Source organism: Ascaphus truei, chromosome 3, assembly GCF_040206685.1.
Source record: "Ascaphus truei isolate aAscTru1 chromosome 3, aAscTru1.hap1, whole genome shotgun sequence".
Classification (NCBI taxonomy): Eukaryota; Metazoa; Chordata; class Amphibia; order Anura; family Ascaphidae; genus Ascaphus; species Ascaphus truei.
In genome coordinates this window covers 199,241,995-199,262,133 of record NC_134485.1, presented here as the reverse complement: position 1 = coordinate 199,262,133, position 20,139 = coordinate 199,241,995, and the positions used below count along the sequence as shown (strand labels likewise).

The 20,139-nt window shown below is 42.7% G+C and overlaps 1 protein-coding gene and 4 non-coding genes across 5 annotated transcripts; all 5 read left to right on the top strand.

Moving 5' to 3' along the window:
* The first annotated feature begins 3,537 nt into the window (after positions 1–3,537).
* Positions 3,538–20,095, top strand: CCT6A (chaperonin containing TCP1 subunit 6A). The gene is made up of 14 exons (XM_075589941.1): positions 3,538–3,775; positions 5,512–5,575; positions 6,174–6,308; positions 8,740–8,913; positions 9,194–9,297; positions 10,747–10,857; positions 11,570–11,729; positions 12,546–12,628; positions 12,912–13,008; positions 13,194–13,341; positions 13,586–13,719; positions 17,646–17,748; positions 19,246–19,318; positions 19,746–20,095. The coding sequence occupies exons 1-14, from the start codon at positions 3,639–3,641 to the stop codon at positions 19,816–19,818; spliced, it is 1,596 nt and encodes a 531-aa protein (XP_075446056.1). The 5' UTR covers positions 3,538–3,638; the 3' UTR covers positions 19,819–20,095.
* Positions 5,862–5,999, top strand: LOC142491782 (small nucleolar RNA SNORA15). The gene has a single exon (XR_012800533.1). It is a non-coding gene; the product is annotated as a small nucleolar RNA SNORA15 (small nucleolar RNA).
* On the top strand, positions 10,441–10,573 carry LOC142491781 (small nucleolar RNA SNORA15). The gene has a single exon (XR_012800532.1). It is a non-coding gene; the product is annotated as a small nucleolar RNA SNORA15 (small nucleolar RNA).
* Positions 11,806–11,941, top strand: LOC142491786 (small nucleolar RNA SNORA22). The gene has a single exon (XR_012800537.1). It is a non-coding gene; the product is annotated as a small nucleolar RNA SNORA22 (small nucleolar RNA).
* Positions 18,352–18,483, top strand: LOC142491788 (small nucleolar RNA SNORA22). The gene has a single exon (XR_012800538.1). It is a non-coding gene; the product is annotated as a small nucleolar RNA SNORA22 (small nucleolar RNA).
* Positions 20,096–20,139: the final 44 nt, after the last annotated feature.

The following is a 20,139-nucleotide window of genomic DNA, read 5'->3' as shown; positions in this document are numbered from 1 at the left end:
GCTGGAATTTCTATTCTAAGCACAGCTCAAACTTTCAAACGCTACAAATTACTTTATAAAATCTCACCCAAACTGGACGCCTCTGAAATGAGCCCTCAATAAAAGGTATTTACTAGAGGTCCAGGTGATTAAAAAGGGACGCCAGTCAGTGAATAAATGGCACATTTTATAACAATAGGCAGACATTTTAATTTCCTATAAGACCGGGAACACTGCACCAAATGGCGGAGGACCCCAGTTAGGAAGGTTCAGCAGATGCTCTGGGAGGCGATTAAAAATCCCAAGTCAGTGTAATAGCTGCAGTGAAGGTCATTTTGAGTTCTTTATCTCGACACTTTGAGATGAAAATGCTGCAATATAGTTAAAGTCGGAGTAAAACTTTTTCAATTGTTTTTGGCTTCCTACACCGCTATTTTCCCACAAAAAGAATGCATTTTGACCAAATGTATAAAAATAAGTCCAATCCTCGAGGAGGATGGGGTGAAATTTTTTTTTTTGTTAAATAGTTGCTTGATGGAAATAACGACCACAGTACACATGGATTACCTTCCTTAAACATCACATGTGCCCATATGACCTACTTGGTAATAATGGGCCCAGGCACACCAGCGGTACTATGGATGTAAGGCATGGCATCAAGGCTTATTTTTTAGGGAAAGATTGGGCTAGCTGTTGGATTGATTCAAATGTAAGTGGCGCCCCCTTTTAAGAAAATTAGGCTGTTTTTTTTGTGGGGGAAACAAATATAAATATATATATATCTTTAAGAAATATTGTATAAATAGTTTATTTTCTGTAACGTGCACAAATCTATAAGTTCAACAGCTCTTTGCAAATGTCATTCAGGCCTTATTGTGTGCGTGCGTGCGTGCGCACGTCCTTCCGTCCGTCCATAGCTCTTTACAGCAGTAATACACATGACAATATTATAACACAATGGGAATAAGCGCTTCAGTCAAAACAATAGGAAAATGTCCCTGCCCCGAAGAGCTTACAGTCTAAGTGAGAGAATTGACAGAGACGGTAGGAGGGTGTTCTGAAAAGTGCGTCTGCAAGGGGTCATGGTAAATGAATATGTTTGTACAGTATCCACCAACGGAGCTACCCATAAGTTTTGATAAAGAGGTGGGTTTTAAGAAGGGTCTTAAAGAGAGAGCGTGCTAGTCTGATATTGAGGGCAGGGCAAATGTTACAGAAATGGAAATTGAATTATATCACCAATATTGATGAGTGGGTCATGGTTGAATTATGGCTTTAGAAACATTCTCATTTGAAATATGCAACAAAATAAGTTCATGTAGATATATGGTATCTCTTTTAAATTGTTACAGTAACAGAGAAAATAAGGAAACACCAGAAAGAATGTATTTTTTTCTGCCTTTTCTTCCAAATGTTAACCTAATTATATTTCCCTATTATAAATTATAAACTAAAATAACTATAGAAAGTTTGTTGTGTACAATGTTGTGAAAGGTCTATATACAAATGTAGCCAGGTCTCCCAGGTTTGCCCTCACCTCCGCTGCAGTGGGAGAGTCAGGGAGGGTTGCAGAGCGTGCAGGGAGCGTTCCGATGCATAGGAGGCTCCGCGGCAGCCCGAAAGCTCAGGGTGCCGCCATTTTGATATTTGCGCATGCGTAGTGAGTCTGGTAGGCGACGGCACTTGAGTTAGCGCATGCACAGGAAGTGGCTGCGGTAGCGCGCGAAGTCTAGACCAATGGGAGGAGGGCTAGAGCAGAGTACTACAGGTCCCATGAGCGCTGGGGAGGCCGCGTGATGCCGTTGAGCCAATGGGGCGATAGGGGCTCTGCAGGAGGGAGATGGGAGGTTGCGCAGTTGCACAGGGGAGCACGTTGGGGCAGTCAAGACCAGGAAGGGGAAGAGGTAGGAGCTGTGTGTGTAGAAAGGCAAGTAGCCTCTACACTAGGCCAGAAACCCTCTAAGCCCCAGATAGGCCCCTGAGTCACATACAGCTTGTGGTTGCTGTAGGGACAGGCCCTAGAATAGGAACCTGCCCCAGTAGTTTGCAAAGTCAGGGACACAGTGGTCGCTGCAGTTCTTTATCAGAGGTTTGGGACCAAACCTCTTCACAGACATTCATATCTACCCGGGTGGGATCGCCCCGGAGGGACGTCGCGGAAGGCATCGTGTCTGCGGATCCTTTGTGAAGATTTGTCTGCTGGTCCGAGTGCAGGAGCACTCGGCAGGTAACCCTACACCAAAGTGCACCAACTATAACATTCTCACTCTAGTGGCCGCGCGGTCACCACACACTTGGGGTGTGGGTGTGGGACATTGGACACGGTGTGGGGAACACGGTGGAGGGTCGTGTCCTGCGAGACGCTTTGGCTAGTTGTGTCTAGTGGGAGGAGTATGTAATGTGTATGCATACAGATTGATAATTACCGTTACTAAAGATATTTGTTATTTTATATTCAGTGTGTATATCATTATATTGGTGTCCTGCGAGGAACAACTTCCGCTCTGCTGGGAGCCATCGCAGGTGGAGGCGCTGCATCTGGTAAGGAGTAACATATACATTTCGCCCCAGGCTCTCCGTGGCAGAGGCTCAGGCCATGCGAGCCAACAGGTTACACACAGCATTAGTAGTCTTCCTGTGTTCTAGGGGAAACAGGGCTACACAAATATTCTGACATTTGTGATATAATTCATGCTCCCAGTAATGTTTTAAGTTGTACTGTGTATGTATTTTCTGTTACACTAATAAAATATTACTTCTAAAAGAAAAAGTGGAAAAAATCTGTATTTGATGATACGGTGCTTCAAACATGAGTACGAGTATGAGTACTTGATTGAGTGTATGAGTACATGAGTGAGTGTATGAGTACATGAGTGAGTGTATGAGTACAAGTGAGTGTATGAGTATGAGCACGAGTGAGTGTATGAGTATGAGTACATGAGTGAGTGTATGAGTATGAGTGTGTATGAGTACGAGTGAGTACATGAGTATGAGTACATGAGTGAGTATATGAGTACGAGTGAGTACATGAGTATGAGCACATGAGTGAGTGTATGAGTATGAGTACATGAGTATGAGCACATGAGTGAGTGTATGAGTACATGAGTATGAGCACATGAGTGAGTGTATGAGTATGAGCACATGAGTGAGTGTATGAGTATGAGTACATGAGTATGAGCACATGAGTGAGTGTATGAGTATGAGTACATGAGTATTAGTACATAAGTATGAGTACATGAGTGAGTATATGAGTATTAGTACGTAAGTATGAGTACATGAGTGAGTATATGAGTATTAGTACGTAAGTATGAGTACATGAGACTGCGTTTAATTAACAATTTTATTGCTCAGAATAGACAAATCACTACATAGCTCTCGCGCGCTTTCACATCGCTGCTGCCGCCGCCTCTTGGCAGTTTCCTGTACTATCTTGCCCGCGTGAGAAGTCGCCTGAGAACGTGACGTAGGTGGGTTCCCTTGACCAATCGCTTGGTAAGTGATGTTGCCTCAGCCAATCAAGCTCCAGTGTGGGCGTTCCGTGCCGGCTGAGCACGTTAGATTGTTCTGGAAGGCCAGTCCCAGCTTTCTTCTCGGGAGCGGCGTGGTGGGGCACTGAGGGGGCAGCTGATTCATCGTCCCGTTACTACGCTGCCTTTACCATGTCGGCCGTGAAAGCTCTCAATCCGAAGGCCGAGGTGGCCCGGGCCCAGGCGGCGTTGGCCGTGAACATCAGCGCGGCGCGAGGTCTGCAGGACGTACTGCGGACCAACCTCGGGCCTAAAGGCACAATGAAGATGTGAGGCTTCCTCGTGGCGAAGGAGGGAGGAGGGAGGGGCGTGAGGCTGGGGTTTGGGTGCGAGAGGTTGCCTCTGGTTTTTGGGGTGTCTGCCAATGTGCTGTGGCAGTCACGCGCTCCCCGTTCTGAAACGGCTCCGGCACGAGGCGATCGCCCCCTTTCCGTTAACCCCCCGCGGCCTACCACAGGCATTACGTTGCTTAAATCCAAATGGGGTGGTGTTAAAGCGGGGCCTACCGTCTTCTCCGTGCTAAGCTTTACCTCCGGCCCCCGTAGTGTGCCAGCGCGGTTCTCTGCCGGTTGAGTCTCCGCGTGTTCTCGCGCATAGGGAAGCCGCGCGCTGAGCCCGTGCTGGCTGCGCAATGTGTCACTACATGGCTGCGCTTCCATGCGCGAGCTGCTACCGCAGGAGGCCCCTTATCTGCTGATTTATTTAGATAAAAATCATTCGTCTACTAAACCCCGTAATAGTTTTATCCATGTATGCGACTCCATTAAAAAAAAAATAAACCCTCGTTAAATCAGAAATTGGGGTTATTGGGGGGAGGAGGGGCTGGCTACCAGGGTGACCCTGCTGTCATAATGTAACATGAGCAGGTCACCCCCTGTCCTGCAGAGCTTGCAATCTAATTGCGCTGTGCGTGACTTCACCCTGTGAAATAACATGAGTATAAAGGGGTTGCAGGCCTGATTAGATCATGTTCCCTGCTGCTTTGTGTAATCTACCCCAAGCCGCCAGGACTTTACATTCATATTTTGCTTATTGGGCGTTTCTGGATATTAGTGTCCAACTTTAACACAATTGATATGGTAAATATTTATGTATTTGACCATAACTACTGTTTGACTGCTTATCTATGATGATACATTTTCTTTTGCACTGTGGTAAGTATACCCACCCCATACGCTCACAGATTAGTTTTCTTCCCCTGAGGACTTGAAAGATAAAATAACTTGACCTATTCACTTGTCCACTTATGTGTGCAAAAATGATAAAATAACCACTTACTCCGGACTAATAGGAAGGGAGCCTCTGCCTTGTGCCTTTTTTATGGCCATTTAGGCGTAAAACTGAAATCTGGGGCGCTTCCAGATGCACAATAGCCAACAGCACCTTTTTAGACTTCATCTAGCAGTAGGGAAAGGGTTAGTCAATTCTTAAGCCTGTGTGTGGTGGGGTTTCTAGGTGTAAAATTTGGGGTGGAGAAGGTGTAGGCTGCCAGTAAAACGATAGCCCAGTGACCCCGAAACCCGTGAATAAATAAAAATGGGAAAAGTGAATTTTGTAAGTCAATGATTGTGTAGCGCTAGGGAAAAATAGGTGCGGTGAATGGACCACAGGGACTCTGGTCTGTCATGAAATGTTTCCATGAAATTTAAGACTGAATTTGCATTTTACCGGCTTCCGATATTTTGTATGTAGCAGGCATAAAATGGGGTGATAAGAGTTGAGACATAATTGGGCAGCAGGGATTCCTATGCAGAAGAGCGTACAATGTAAGGGGGGCCTGGGTTGTTGTGGGTGTGTTGGTTCACAAAGTGTATGTATGTCTTTATTTTATATAGCGCTTCACAGCAGTAATATACGCGACAATCGTATAAATAACAAATACAGATAACCGGTCATGGGAATAAAAGTGCTTCAGAGATAAAAGTAAAGTTTTGTTAGTAGTCCCTGCTCCGAAGAGCTTACAATCTAAATGGTGCTAGTTTTGATGTGGTTTTGTTTTCCACAGGCTGGTTTCTGGTGCTGGAGACATCAAGCTTACCAAAGATGGCAATGTGTTACTTCATGAAATGGTGAGTGTCCCACGCAGGGAGGGAGCTGCCCCTTACATGATATCCGAGACTTCTTCCAGATTCACATTCAGCCTGTTGTATAGACACCAAGTGGCACTGACTTTGTATGTTGTAAACAGTGTCAGTATTTCCATAACATTTCTACTTTTTTACCACAGTAATTGTTATAATTTCATGCTTGGTGCCTGGTAGTCATTTACTACAAAGCTTAGTACCTTTTTTAGCAAGGATCGTAAATGTATCAGATGCCATATGTTGGCATTAGGAAGAAATCCTCCGTCGGGTGGCATGGATGAATTCTGCATTAACTTGCAGTAGTCATTGCAGTCAGACACCATGCTAAAGAAATTCTCAATTGTACTTTTTCAAAATGGTGCCCTAGCTTTGTCTGGTGTCATGTTTTAAAGTGCGCTTGAGTACAGTCTTTAATCAGCAGGTCATTGTTGATGAACAACCAGATAGAAGCGTACACGCATATACGTTTACATTGAAGCAGTTTGATTTTTATTTTTTTCTGGTAAATCCGGAGAGCAATGTGAAGCGTTGTGACGGGCTCAATGCTGATGAGTATATTTAACTTTTATTTTTTTTTCTGTAGCAAATTCAACATCCCACAGCCTCTCTGATAGCAAAAGTAGCCACAGCGCAAGATGACATTACTGGAGACGGTACAACTTCTAATGTATTGATTATCGGAGAGCTCCTGAAGCAAGCTGATCTGTACATATCTGAGGTATATCTGAATGCGTTTGGCAAATAGTTTGTTTTAGTAGATGTTTAATCTTATTCTAAACCTGCTTCATTGGTATATCCTCCCGATGTCTGTCTGGGATCGCAACCCCAACATTGGCTTTCTTGCAGCTGCTATACTCTAACAGCGGTGTCCAGTAGGAATTCAAAGCTAGACACACTTGTGGGTTTTCCATATTTACCACACCCCAAATATAGAACCTTTCTCCCCCACACCCCAAATACCCCAAATACCCCTGCCTGTGTCATTAACGCCTCCCCTGCAGCTGCCAGACAGATATCCCTGCTCTCTTCCCTGGTTCCCCCGTTTGGCACATGTGGCGAATGTATGGGACACCGCTGCTCTATGAATCTGCTGTATATTCGGGCGTATAATAATGTTTACACGGTGATCCAAGAGAGGTCAAAAATGATTACCCATATCTGCACTTAGCCAAAAAGTTCCTAATACAATAAGGTAGACAGTCTTCATATAATGCAGCCGCATTGCTGTGGGTGTCCAGGGTCGGTCTTGGCTGAATCCCCGTCGTGGAGGCGGGGTGGCATCTGGGCAGGCTGTGTGTGTCGGTCTTGTTCGCTCTGGTGGTGTGGAGCCACTGCTGTGGCCAGTTTGCAGGGGTGTGCTCTCGGGTGCGTCTGTCCCCACCACTATTTGAAGACACATCTGTCTACTTTATTGTATTGGGAACTTTTTGGCTGAGTGCAGTGTTAAAGCTGTAAAAATGTTACAACAAAAATTCAGTTATCAAATGAGTTTATTTCAGGTGCACACAGCGGAGACAGCTTCAAAACAAAAAGCTCTCTCCCAGATAATACGGTATGAGATAAATTTATACCCTAAAAACTAAAGCTCCACCCCTTTATGGGGGGGCTTGCGCGTCACTAAATATGACATTTTGTAATACATAACAATAGTAAAACTGATGTAAGTTTGTAATACATAACAAATGATGTAAGTGTGTGTCAACTAAAATGACATAATCTTGTAATACATAACAAAAAAATGAAATGATGCATACATTCTTTAAGGGGTTGAATGTGAGAAATGATTTCTATCTCCGAGTCCACCAGACACTCGAATGCTGAGAAGTCGGTTCTAATTCTGATCTCACTTCTCAAGACTTTACCTGGCACTTAAATGTGAGAAATCTTCTCTAATTCTAATCTCACTCCTCCAGGCTGTATGCCCCCTCCCTCCTTCTGCAGCTGGGCTGGCCAGATCTGGTAAACACCGAGAGCGAAAAATCTTTTAACCCGCTATAACTTTCATGCAGCTTTCATACAGTCAGAAGACAAAATGGATGACACAAACACAGCACATTACAACATAAATGACAGACAAGGACTAGAACAATAACAAGATGGCTGACAAAAATAGTCAGACAAAATGGCTGCTTAGACCCTAATGCTGTTTACGTCAGACACTCTAATGCAGCGGTGCGCAAACTGTGGGGCCCACTGCCGACGGGGGGCGCGGGGTTTACAGAGGCCCCGCGCGCTTCCCGAAGGCACTTAAATTAAGTGCCGGGGGAGCTGCAGGGCCTCTGTAAACCTAACTTACCGTGGCTCCGGCGGCTTCCTCCCTGTGTCGCCATGGCAACGCGGCGTCAAAATGACGCTGCGCGGTCATGTGACGTCACGTTGCTATGGCAACGTGACGTCATTACGCCGGAGCGCAGGTAAGTTGGGGTTGGGAGGGGGGCGCGGGAGTGAGGGGACAGCCGGCAGGGGGGCGCAGGGAAAAAAGTTTGCGCCCCCCTGCTCTAATGTCTCGACTTAACTTCGTCAGCAGATATGGGTAATCCTTTTTGTTCCCTCTTGGATCACCGTGTAAATAAGTGTTCCAGTACCACATGCTCCCTATAGCACTAGATACTACTTTTGTTACTTGTTTATTAAGGTTGAGCGGTTGGTATTCTGTGTTTATGATCATGTGTCAAGGAAACTTGCATAAAACATGAATGTGAAAATGTACTAATATTTTTTTTACAGTCAGAATTCGTTTTAATGTGTCAAGAATGATAAAAGTATTATTGGACATTTTATATTTCAAAACTAGAGTATGAACTAGGCCTTATACCATATCATAGACCAAGGGTGCGCAAAGTTTTTAACTTGCGCCCCCTCGCCTCCGGCGTCAACTGATGTCACGTTACCATGGCAATGTGACCCCGCCATGTCGACGCGTCGCAGGAGAAACTGCAGGGGCCTTGCGTGGTCCCCACCGGCACTTAATTTAAGTGACTTGGGGGAGAGCGCGGGGCTTCTGTAGCTGCCGGGCCCCCCTGGAAGTTCTTGTGTCTGTCTCTCTCTTTCTTCCCCCCCCCCCCCCCCCCCTCCTTCAGGGCACTGCTGTCCTAGACTTTAAATCATATCTTTGTTTTCAGTGTGTTTCCAACATTTTTTCTTTTTAGGGCCTTCACCCTAGGATTGTGACAGAAGGCTTTGAAGCAGCCAAGGAAAAAGCCCTTAAAGTCTTGGATCAAGTGAAAGTGTCCAAGGAAATGGATCGGGAGACTCTCATTAATGTGGCAAGAACGTCACTGCGCACCAAGGTTCATGCTGAACTAGCTGATGTTTTAACAGAGGTAAGTATTTCTATTTGTGCTTTTATGGAGCTAATGGTAATCTGGGCACTTGAGATTGTTTATTAATGAGTTCAACTATCGAAAGCTGTTTTCTTTCTGAAAGACTCAAATGCCAAGATGTGCCGCTACCAAACTCCCCTTGACCCACACTTTACCCCGGCTGAATTACTTTTAACCCAATCCAAACATAAATCGTGTCGACACAATTGTAGTCCTAACATATGTATTTATTTTGAGCCTAATGCCTCTGGTTTAATGGTCTTAATTTTGTTTCTCTCAGGCTGTTGTGGACGCTATTTTGGCCATTAGAAAAGCAAATGAGCCCATTGATTTGTACATGGTCGAAATTATGGAGATGAAACACAAAACTGAAAGTGACACAACGTGAGTAGCACAGCATCATTAAGGGCTGGGACCCGCTGTGCCCGGAGGTGCGGGCGGCCACACGAGAGTTCCCCACCAGCAGGGGAATCCTCCCAAGCCGGTCCCCCCTGGCTGCACAGCTTGCTACACGCTGTGACGCGTCAGCCGCAAGCGGATACAAGAGAATTGTGATCCCTAGCGTCGATGCGTCACGTGGTGTGGCTGTGAGCCAATGAGGGGAGGAGGAGAGGCTTCGGGGAGCGGGGAGGAGTGTGGAGTGAAAGCAGCGTGAGTGCCTGCCTGTGTGTGTATGTGGGTGTGCCTGTGTGTGAGTGCCTGCGTGTGTGTGTGTGTGTGTTGCTTACCATCAGCAGCTCCAGCCCGAGCCCGTGGAGGGGGGGAGAGTAGCGGGTCCCTCCGCTCAAGCCACGCCCCCCCCCCCCTCCCTGTCAAGCCTCCCGCTCCCTACAGACCGCATATCGCGGTCTGTGTCTGTCAGCGCCCCGCCTGTCTGCAGTGCGGGCGCGCTGACGGAGGGAGCAGGGCCTTAGCCTTAGAAATGGGAATGCTGCCTAAGGGGTTTGATTGTATTGAGTAATTTAGTAAAATAGGGGTATGTTTTTTCTGCAGATTTACAAATCCCAGGCAGTCTTCAGTTATAATGTTAACCCTCAGGCTTTGGAAGTATTTGACATGTGTCCCCTATTTTACATAAAGGGGTCAATGTAAAATGATTTTCACATTGTTAGAGCAAAGTTGTTTGTAAACATTTAAATAATGAACTCGAATGTATTAGTGTTTGCCTTCCATATCTAGTACAAACCCTTGTTACTCATTCACTATCCCTAACTTGTTTGACAGTGGCGTGTATTCCACACAGTGCTTAGCAAGGTCTTTGGTTTATGGGATTCCCAAAAGTCCTCTTTTAGACCTCAAACTCTGTATTTTGCCCTCTTTAGTTACCTGTTAATTGCTTCTTTCTCTGCATTATCAAGTATGTCTTCACTAATATTACATACAATGCACGGACATAGTTAATAATGCAATGTCCATGTCTGTAGATCTTGTAAAATATCTTAATACATATTCTAGACACCAGCAGATTTTGAATTTGAATATAAATGGTGTACGAAGGAAGTGCTATAAAAGCTGTTGAATCACATTGCATGGATGAATTCTGCATTGTCTTGCGGTAGTTAATGCAGTCAGACACCATGCTAAAGCAAGTCTCACTTGGGCTTTTTATAATGGCATCCTCTCTTTGAGCTTTGCTTTTGTGGCACAATTGAGTACATTCTTGACCCTTCTGGAAAAGTTTCAAGTGCTGGCGCACTAAAAGATTGCTCATCACACATTGTCATCATAACAGCAACTGGACATCTCAGCAACTACTAAAAACATTCAGCCGTATGTGGAAGAGACTGGGAATTACAACTTTTTTTTTTTTTTTTTAATCTTTTATTTTGCCAGGTTGATCAGGGGGCTGGTCTTAGATCATGGAGCACGTCATCCAGACATGAAGAAGAGAGTTGAAGATGCTTTCATCCTCACTTGTAATGTCTCACTAGAGTATGAAAAAACGTAAGTGATTTAAAAAAATTATTGCTCATTTAGTCCTCCTGGTAGAAAGGTTTCTTTTTAGTTTTGACATATCTGACCTACATTTTTAATGTTCTCCTTTAAAACCCAGGGATCCTATAACACTTGTAGCTTTGTTTTTGCAGGCTCTCGTAGTAGTGTAACATCAGACATTAATTAGATCTTACTACACAACTGAATGCCAGGCAGGCTTGAAGTTGAATTGACTTTCTATTCCAGAATGAGGGGGGAAGTACAGATTTCATTTTTCTTTGTTAACCCATCGGCAAGCATCGAATGATGTGGGTTGCTTTTTCATTTAGAGTGTTATCAAAAAAAGTGGTGGCTTGGGATTGAGGGGGAAAAATATATGTAAGCAAATGTCGTTCTTTTTGGTTCTTCTGGTCAGATACTGTGAATTAAGTGCCGTTGGAATTGAATGCTGAATTTGGCCTTTTATATGACAAACTTGTGCTGCATTTTGCTAAAATGGCATATGTGGGGGTCACTTCCCCCCCACGCCCCATAATTGTGTGGCAAAACGTTTGTAGAAGGGTTGGTAAACAGATCAGATGTTACATTTAACACAATGCCGTGCTGAAATGAGCATTTGCTATGTATCTCTTACTTTGATTTTGTTATATTAAAAAAATATATATATATATATATTTGTGGCTATTCACATTTTTTGTTTCTCTTCTCTTGCCCCCCCCAGAGAGGTGAATTCTGGTTTCTTCTACAAAAGTGCAGAGGAGCGGGAAAAATTGGTAAAAGCGGAGAGGAAGTTTATTGAAGAGAGGGTAAAGAAAATCGTAGCCCTGAAACAGAAGATATGTGGGGATACTGACAAAGGCTTCATTGTGCTTAATCAAAAGGTGAGATTGTCTTTAGAGTGCGTATGTTAAGGAATTCAAACTACCTTTTTAGCTGTAACCCGTTTGTTTTATTTATGTGCACAGAGAACACCCAAGTGTGCTCTGTAGCTCCCTTGGCTTTGAATCTGTGCTAGATTGATGTCTGTCCTTTTTCCTCTGCGTTGGATGAGATTTTTCATTCTCCTACACGTATTCAGAAGTACAGTACATTGTGACAAATGTGATCAGTTAACATGGCTTGTACAGCTCTCTCCATTGTTCTTGCAAAGGGTGGTCATTTTTTAGCTTTCATTTTTACCTATTGTGGAATGAGTACATTGCATTGGAAAATAAGTCTGTTTTCTCCTGTACAAAAGAGTTTATTGCAGCAGTTTTATTTAGGTTAACCCTTATAAGCACTTAGTTTGCACCCAGCTGTATGGTTGGTCATATTTGACATTCAACAAGATCTACTGATCGTGACTGTTAGTTATAACAGGAGTATGGTACAGTATATTTTTAGTTGGCATGGCTAATTTGCGTGTGGGTAAACACTTTCTCCTATTTCCTCCACATGGAATACGGATTTTAAAATGTTTTTTGTCGTCAAAATACATAACTGTTCAAGGAAGTGATTAAGTCAAAACAAACTGACACAATGGATAATTCAAACAGGACATGAGATCCTAGGTGGAGTTTGGGGTTGGACTATGTGCCGTGTAGAACTTTTTTTCTTTTCTTTTCTTTTTTTCTGATAACGTTACATAGACAATTAGTTTTACAGTACATCACTGATCATGCAGACCTGATATTTATAGGTGATCATATTTGTTTTAGGGCATTGACCCATTTTCCTTGGATGCACTTTCGAAAGAAGGTATCGTAGCCCTTCGTAGAGCGAAGAGAAGGAATATGGAAAGGTTGGTTACAAGGATACACAATTTATAACGGTCTGTTTTGTGTTAAGATTATTTGCTTCTTGATAACAGCTTGAAAGTTCTCCACTTGTATTTTATGTGGGCTAAAAAGATCATTTTACATGCCTCTTCTATTGGCAAATGTTGAAATGACGTTCTTCTACTTTGCCATTTCCAGAGTGCTAGATTTTATGTTTTAATTTGAATAACACTCGGTCTTGTTAATATCCAAGTGAATGAGATATGAAGACACTTTTCCAAATGTGTTACAATTGCTTTTCTGCAGACTGACCCTGGCTTGTGGTGGCATTGCTATGAATTCTGTGGACGACCTCACTCCTGAGTGTTTGGGGCATGCTGGTCTTGTCTATGAATACACCATGGTAAGTGCTGCTCGTCTTCTTGCCATCCATTTCACTATCACCGTATTTGTGCAGTTTGCTTTAGCCTGTACATAAATTAAAGGAGACGGTACATGGATTAAGCATACATTGGTAATTTTGTTTTATACTATATATGGAATGATAAACTCACTGTTGGCCCTTTCTAAAATATTCTGCTTCTCTAGGGTGAAGAGAAGTTCACTTTTATAGAGCAGTGCGACAATCCACGATCTGTAACGTTGTTAGTCAAGGGGCCAAATAAACACACCCTAACACAAATCAAAGATGCGATAAGAGATGGACTGCGGGCTGTCAAAAATGCGATCGAAGATGGTGAGTGGTCTCATGCAGAATGTATTCTATTTGACAATATACCGATGGACAGGACGTCTAATGCAACAAATATATCCTATCAGAATACATCAGTGTTTCTTTTTTCCCCTCGAGGCTGTTGCTTAGTAAGAGTGACTAGATATACTTTCATGGATATTTTGGAGATGTAGTTCTCCTTTTCTTGATTACCAGCCAGGGCACAAATCAAGTTGACTGACTGTGGTTTTCTCTCCTCTGTGAAAAGGCTGTGTGGTGGCAGGTGCAGGCGCTTTAGAAGTGGCAATCGCTGATGCTCTGGTCAAGCACAAACCTAATGTGAAGGGGCGAGCGCAACTTGGTGTGCAGGCTTTTGCTGATGCCCTCCTTATCATTCCCAAGGTATGAAATAATTGTTTTTTGAAGGGAGGGAGGGGGAGCGTGACATTAAATATTTTTCAATGTATATTTGCACTGATGTGGCATAGATGGAAAATGAAAATTTTACTGCCTTTTGCAAATACACAGAATATATTGCCTGCTTGCTCTACATTTATCCTCTCCCATCTGCTAGAATAATTTCGCTTTCTCCCGAAATAGTCTGCTAGTCTCCTTAAATTCCTTTCCCGGTTTCCCATAAAGTTTTGAATCGCCCACAAAGATCTCCTCCTTACCTTCAAGGCTCTCCTCTTATTTGCTCCTCCCTATGTATCGGCTGTGATCTCTCGCTGTGCCCATACTAGTCTCCTGCGTTCTACCCAGAAGGTCTCCTTTCCACCCCTTTCACCTCTACTGCGCTCTCTCGCCTTGAACCTTTCTCCTCTCACTGCCCTCTACCTGTGGAACTCCCTCACTCTGTATAAGCCAAACACCTTCTCCCCCCCCCCCCCCCCACCTTTTAAGACAAACCTTAAAACTCGCCTCCTTAAATGAAGTGCTCCAATAGCCTAGACTCATGGCTACTGTTCCACACCCACAGTCACTCCTATCAATGCCATCTGCTGCACTTTTTTCCTCGCCTGCTGTCTCTTTTTAAATTACCCATCAAACCATTTTTAGATTGTAAGCTCTCCAGAACAGGGATTTCCTTTCCGATTGTCTGATCTTATTTGTTGCATGTATTGTGCTATACAGGCATACCCCGCATTAACGTACGCAATGGGACCGGAGCATGTATGTAAAGCGAAAATGTACTTTAAGTGAAGCACTACCTTTTCCCACTTATCGATGCATGTACTGTACTGCAATCGTTATATACGTGCATAACTGATGTAAATAAGGCATTTGTAACAGGCTCTATAGTCTCCCCGCTTGCGCACAGCTTCGGTACAGGTAGGGAGACGGTATTGCTGTTCAGGACGTGCTGACAGGCGCATGCGTGAGCTGCCGTTTGCCTATTGGGCGATATGTACTTACTCGCGAGTGTACATAAAGTGAGTGTCCTTAAAGCGGGGGGTATGCCTGTACTGTATTCTCGAGTAAAAAACAGCTGTGGGCACTATATAAATGAAGTAACATACATAAGATTTACATACATAGGATATTGACATCTTGTGAATGTTAAGCTTTGTTGAAAAATATACCCAGACTGATAAAGGACTACATAAATTATTTGAGAAATATCAATATTTGTTTTGGGAGGCAGGCTAGATGGAATCTAATTTTTAGCTAATCCTTCTGCATTATTTCCGTAATGAGTCACTAGCCCCTTATTAAGACCCATTAATTAAAACGTGCTTTGCGGTGGCTTATGAATATACTGATACTCTGCAATGCACCAGTTTTGTTTAACATTTTTTTTATATGGTGTTCTAAATGTCCATGATACAGAAGTAAAGCAGTACTTTAATATCTGGCAGGTACGTTACAACTTCCATAGATTTAATTTGTAACTCCAGCTCGTATATAAAAAGCACATACAAATGTACATGCACACTGTTATTTTTAATATTCAAGGCCTCCATTTTCACAGGCTCCATTTGTTCCTATAATTAAAAATGGAGCTAAATCGTAACCAGGTTATTACAGACCAGTAAGCCTGACATCAATATTGGAGAGCCTAGCTGAAGGTTTATGAAAGGAATACCTAAAACATTATTAGATGGATCTGATGGGATAGATAATGCCAAACTAACCTTTATTGTCGTCTTCGGAGGTTAGGAGGAATTTAGACCAAAAGAATGCAGTGGATGTGGTCAACTTGGATTTTGCAAAGGCTTTTTATATGGTGCCACACAATAAGTTAGTGCAGGTGTGCGCAAACTATTCACGTTGCGCCCGCCCTACTCCCCTCAGTGCTCGCGCCCCCCTACCTTCTTTTCTGGCGTACGGAGGTCATGTGACATCACGCCATGACCCCGTGGCGTCAAATGACGTGCGTTGCCATGGCGACACTTCGCCGAAGACCCGGCTGGCAGCAGGTTTGTCAGTTACAGAGGCCTCACGCCTCCCCAGGCATTTCATTTAAATGCTGTGGGGAATAGCGCGGGGCCTCTGTAACCGTTCCCGTCCCCCAGTTTGCGCACTGCTCGGTTAATGTACAAAATAAAAGGAAATGCGTGGGTGACAATATGTACACCTGGATTAAAACTAGTTCAAAAAAAGACAAGTTATTATAAATGTAAACCTGTTCAGATTGGGCTCAAATGGAGTAGCTCAAGGTTCAGTGCAAGCACAGAGGGAAAGTTCCTATCTTTGCTGACACTAAATTATGTAATGTAGTAAAAGCGAAACGTGATGTAATTACTTTACAGAAGCACTACAAAAAACACACACCCACGGATGCCTGGGCAGGTTCATGGCACATTTTTAACACTGATAAAAGTTTGTGGGAAGCAAGAATACTCATGCTAATTACCAACTTAATGGGACAAAATTAGGTCAATCCTTAATGTAGGATTTAGGCGTGCTTGAAGACAGTAAGCTTAAGCAATATTGCTCAATGTCAGACAGTTGCTGCGATAGGCTAATAGGATGTATAAAATGAGGTATAGATGGAGAAGGTGGCATAATTTTGCCACCATATAAATCCTTACTAAGACGACAACTTGAATTTGGAGTATAATTTTGGGCACGGGTCCATAAAGACTAAACTGGCAGGTGCAGAGAAGAGCCAGCAAATTTAGGATGGTAGATCTGCCTTATGAGGAAAGGCTATCCAAATGAGGTTTCTTTACATTAGAGAGCACCTAAGGATATTTTGAGTTACAAAATTTTTCAGGGTCCATTCAAGTAACCTTACCGGGAACTCTTCATTCGAAAGGACAGTACATAGGTCATGGGGCCATTTTTTGAGACTGGCGGAAAGGAAATTTTCCCCAACAAAGGAAAGGGCAGTTAAATTGTGATTTACTACCCATGAAGCCTGGCAGATGCAATAGTATTGTGGGGAAATGATTAGATCTCTTCTTAGAAAGGGTATACAGTTATACCAATAAGTAAACATAGGAAAGATGTTGATTGCCATTACTAGATTGAGGGAATATATATTTGTTTCACCTAATGAGATTGACAACTGTTTCAGTGGCGTTGTTTGTCATTCTTTGGATCACTAGAACTATAGGATGAGTAGCTTGGCAGATACTAGACATGTCTATCAAGTTTAACCCTGACAAAGTTGAGACAGGGGGTCTGACATAAGCATTAGGATCTAAGAAGCCATTTTGTTTGACTGTTTTAGTCCGCCATCTTGTCTTCTCTTAAGTTTTTATGTCATCTTTCTATGTAAAGAAATCTGTGTGAACGAACGTGTGAAGCAGAGAATGGAAAGTTTTCGCCCCTAGCTGATTTTATTGATCTTTCCTCATCCAATCAGCTCCAAATGAAAGTGTAAACAGGCCAGAAGTTGAGAAGCCTTGTTAGCAGTCTCAGATTCTTACAGTGAAACTTTCTCATACTAATATGCCAGGTGGCTGAACAGACACATCACATTTAATCCCATAATGGTTTTTAGCTTACATTTATCCAGTATTATGTATTACAAGATTGTCATTTTAGTTGACGCACATTTACATCATTTGTTATGTATTACAAACTTACATCAGTTTTAATATTATGTATTACAAAATGATGTAATATTTAGTGACGCGCAAACCCCCCCCCTATAAAGGGTTGGAGCTTTAGTTTTTAGGGTATGAATGTATCTCGTACCGTATTATCTGGGAGAGAGCTTTTTGTTTTGAAGCTGTCTCCGCTGTGTGCAATCTGAATAAACACATTTGATAACTAATTTTTGTTGTAACATTTTTACAGCTTTAACAACCCATAACTGTAACTATTCAAATATTAGAAATCTTGCCTATTTACTTTTTTTTTTTATATGATTTTAGGTTCTTGCCCAAAACTCTGGTTATGACCCCCAAGAGACATTAGTAAAACTGCAGACTGAATATGCACAATCAGGCCAGCTCATTGGTGTCGACCTGAACACTGGTAAGATTCATTTGTATATAGATTACATTCTAATCTCTAATGTTGTGCTAAGTGATTTCCACAGGCTTATTTTACACATGATGAAAGGTCAATGTTGAACATCTTTAGTGCCGGAGAGTCCTTTAACGCATTGCTGCGCCCTCAAGGGGTAAAAAGAAAAATAATGGTTTCCCTGACTCGTAATGTTATTAATTGCTTCATACATGTATATAATCTCTTAGGCCTCGTTCAGGGTGCCGGCTTCGGAGAGTTGGCGTGCTTACGTGCGCGCGGACGTCCGAAACAATGTATTTAAAGTTAATAGCGGTTGTCAGGGTAGCAGCTACCCTGTTGCCGAAGTACGGAGTTGACGCTTGCTACAGTTTCAATAAACAACTCAAGTTGTTTTTTCAAGCTGCAGCAGCGTCACTGGTACTTCGGCAGCCAATCAAATCATTCTTGAAAATGATTTCAACAGTGCAACGCCGATCCCCAACCTCACGTCTGCAGCCCCACCTCCTGAAAGCTTGAAAAGGTCTGCTGGGGATGATGTGCACACATCGCCCAGCAGACTGACGCGCGCCCTCCACCTCCTGTTTCTGGCACCCTGAACTCGGCCTTAACATGCACAGAGAACACCCAAGTGTGCTCTTTAGCTCCCTTGGCCTCAAATCTGTGCTAAATTGATGTCTGTCCTTTTTCCTCTGCATTGGAAGATGTTGTTCTTCTGCATGTATTCAGAAGTACAGTACATTGTGACCATTTATAGTTAAATATTGCTTATGGGTTTTCATTGTTAAAATGAAGGAAAAAAAACTTTATTTATATTTTTTTTTATCGAAAGCTTTGAAAAGTCTTGTTGGCCTCGGCTTTAATGGTGCAGACCAAGTAATATCCTGCATGTTTGTTTTTTTGTTTTTTATTTTAATAAATCCTTTCTGTACTATGAGAAAATACTTGTAGCATTTAAAAAAAAACTGAAATAATGTAAAACACTGTTTCTATAGCAACCATTTACAGTCACATCACTTTCCTCTTCTAAAATAGCTCTGACACACCCCTTTTTGAGCCTTGCCCTCTATCAGTGCACCAATTGTATCAAGTGACTGCCTGGTCACTTTGCATCTTTGGTCCTCTGCTGCACTGACAGCCATTTAGTGAACCCCCAAGCCGAATCTTCGCCGATCGATCGGCAACTTTGATAAGTAATTAACTTTGTGGCTTGTATTGATGGACATATTAAAGGAGTGGGGGGAATGATAAAACCTGCAGCTTGGACTGCTGCTTTTAAAAGTTGTAAACAAGTCCAGTTTGTAGAAGCCTAAATATGTGTGTGCATAGGCACAGTTGTGTTTTTTGAGTACTTATCAAGCGTTTTTCTCAATGGCTGTGGTGCTTTTAAATGTTTTTCAAGCTTTGTACACTTGTAGGCTGTAGTCACAATGTCCATTGGTAAAGTGGTTCAGATTAGCAGCATTTTATGTATGTAAATTAATAAAGATGTTTTTGTATTTGCAGGTGAGCCAATGGTTTCTGCAGATGCAGGAATTTGGGATAACTACAGTGTAAAGAAGCAACTCCTCCATTCCTGGTAATTTTGGGATGTTTCTTGTTCCTCAACGTTGTAGATTAATAATGTTAAGTTTTCTGCAGGGTAGGTCCATCGGTCCAACAGTGGTTGACATTTGTTTGTGGGTGCTCCACATCTTCGGTCTTTCTGTTTTGCTTCTAAATCTTTACATCTGGGCCTGTTACTGTAAACCACATTTGCGAAGCTGTGTTGAGCTTTAAGGCACCGTACTACACTTACAAATGAATGAGCCGCAAGGTGCCTCTGCAGTGGCTTTCTAAATATGGCGGCTAGATTTTTCACCTATGGCAGTGACTTGGCGTGAAATCGTGAGCAAGAGCTTTCCAGACTTCAGATTTTATAGTGACGTCAATAATAACCAATGTTTTTTTGCTGTTAAGAGCCTGTAGGTTATGCATTTTTTTCTAAATGTCATTCTCCTTTTTAGCACTGTGATTGCAAGCAACATCCTCTTGGTGGATGAGATCATGCGAGCTGGAATGTCTTCTCTGAAAGGATGAACCTAGTGGCTTTCTCCCAACTTCATTATGGTCATAAGAGGGCATTCTCCAAGGTGTTCAACTGCAGCTCCCCTTGATTTGCTGAACTTGTAACGGCTTGCAGTTTCATTCAAATCTATTCACTTAAAACGGTAAAATAGCACCTATTGAAATCCATTTGATCTAAAGTTCTACATTTTGTTTATTTATTTTCTTTTTTATGGCACTGAAATGTACAAGTTGACACTGCAGTCTTTGTACTCGATTAAATAACAAAATAAATCTGCTCTTCATCTTCCTTGTCTGTGTGTGAATCTTTAACTAGTATTCTGTGGCATTGCT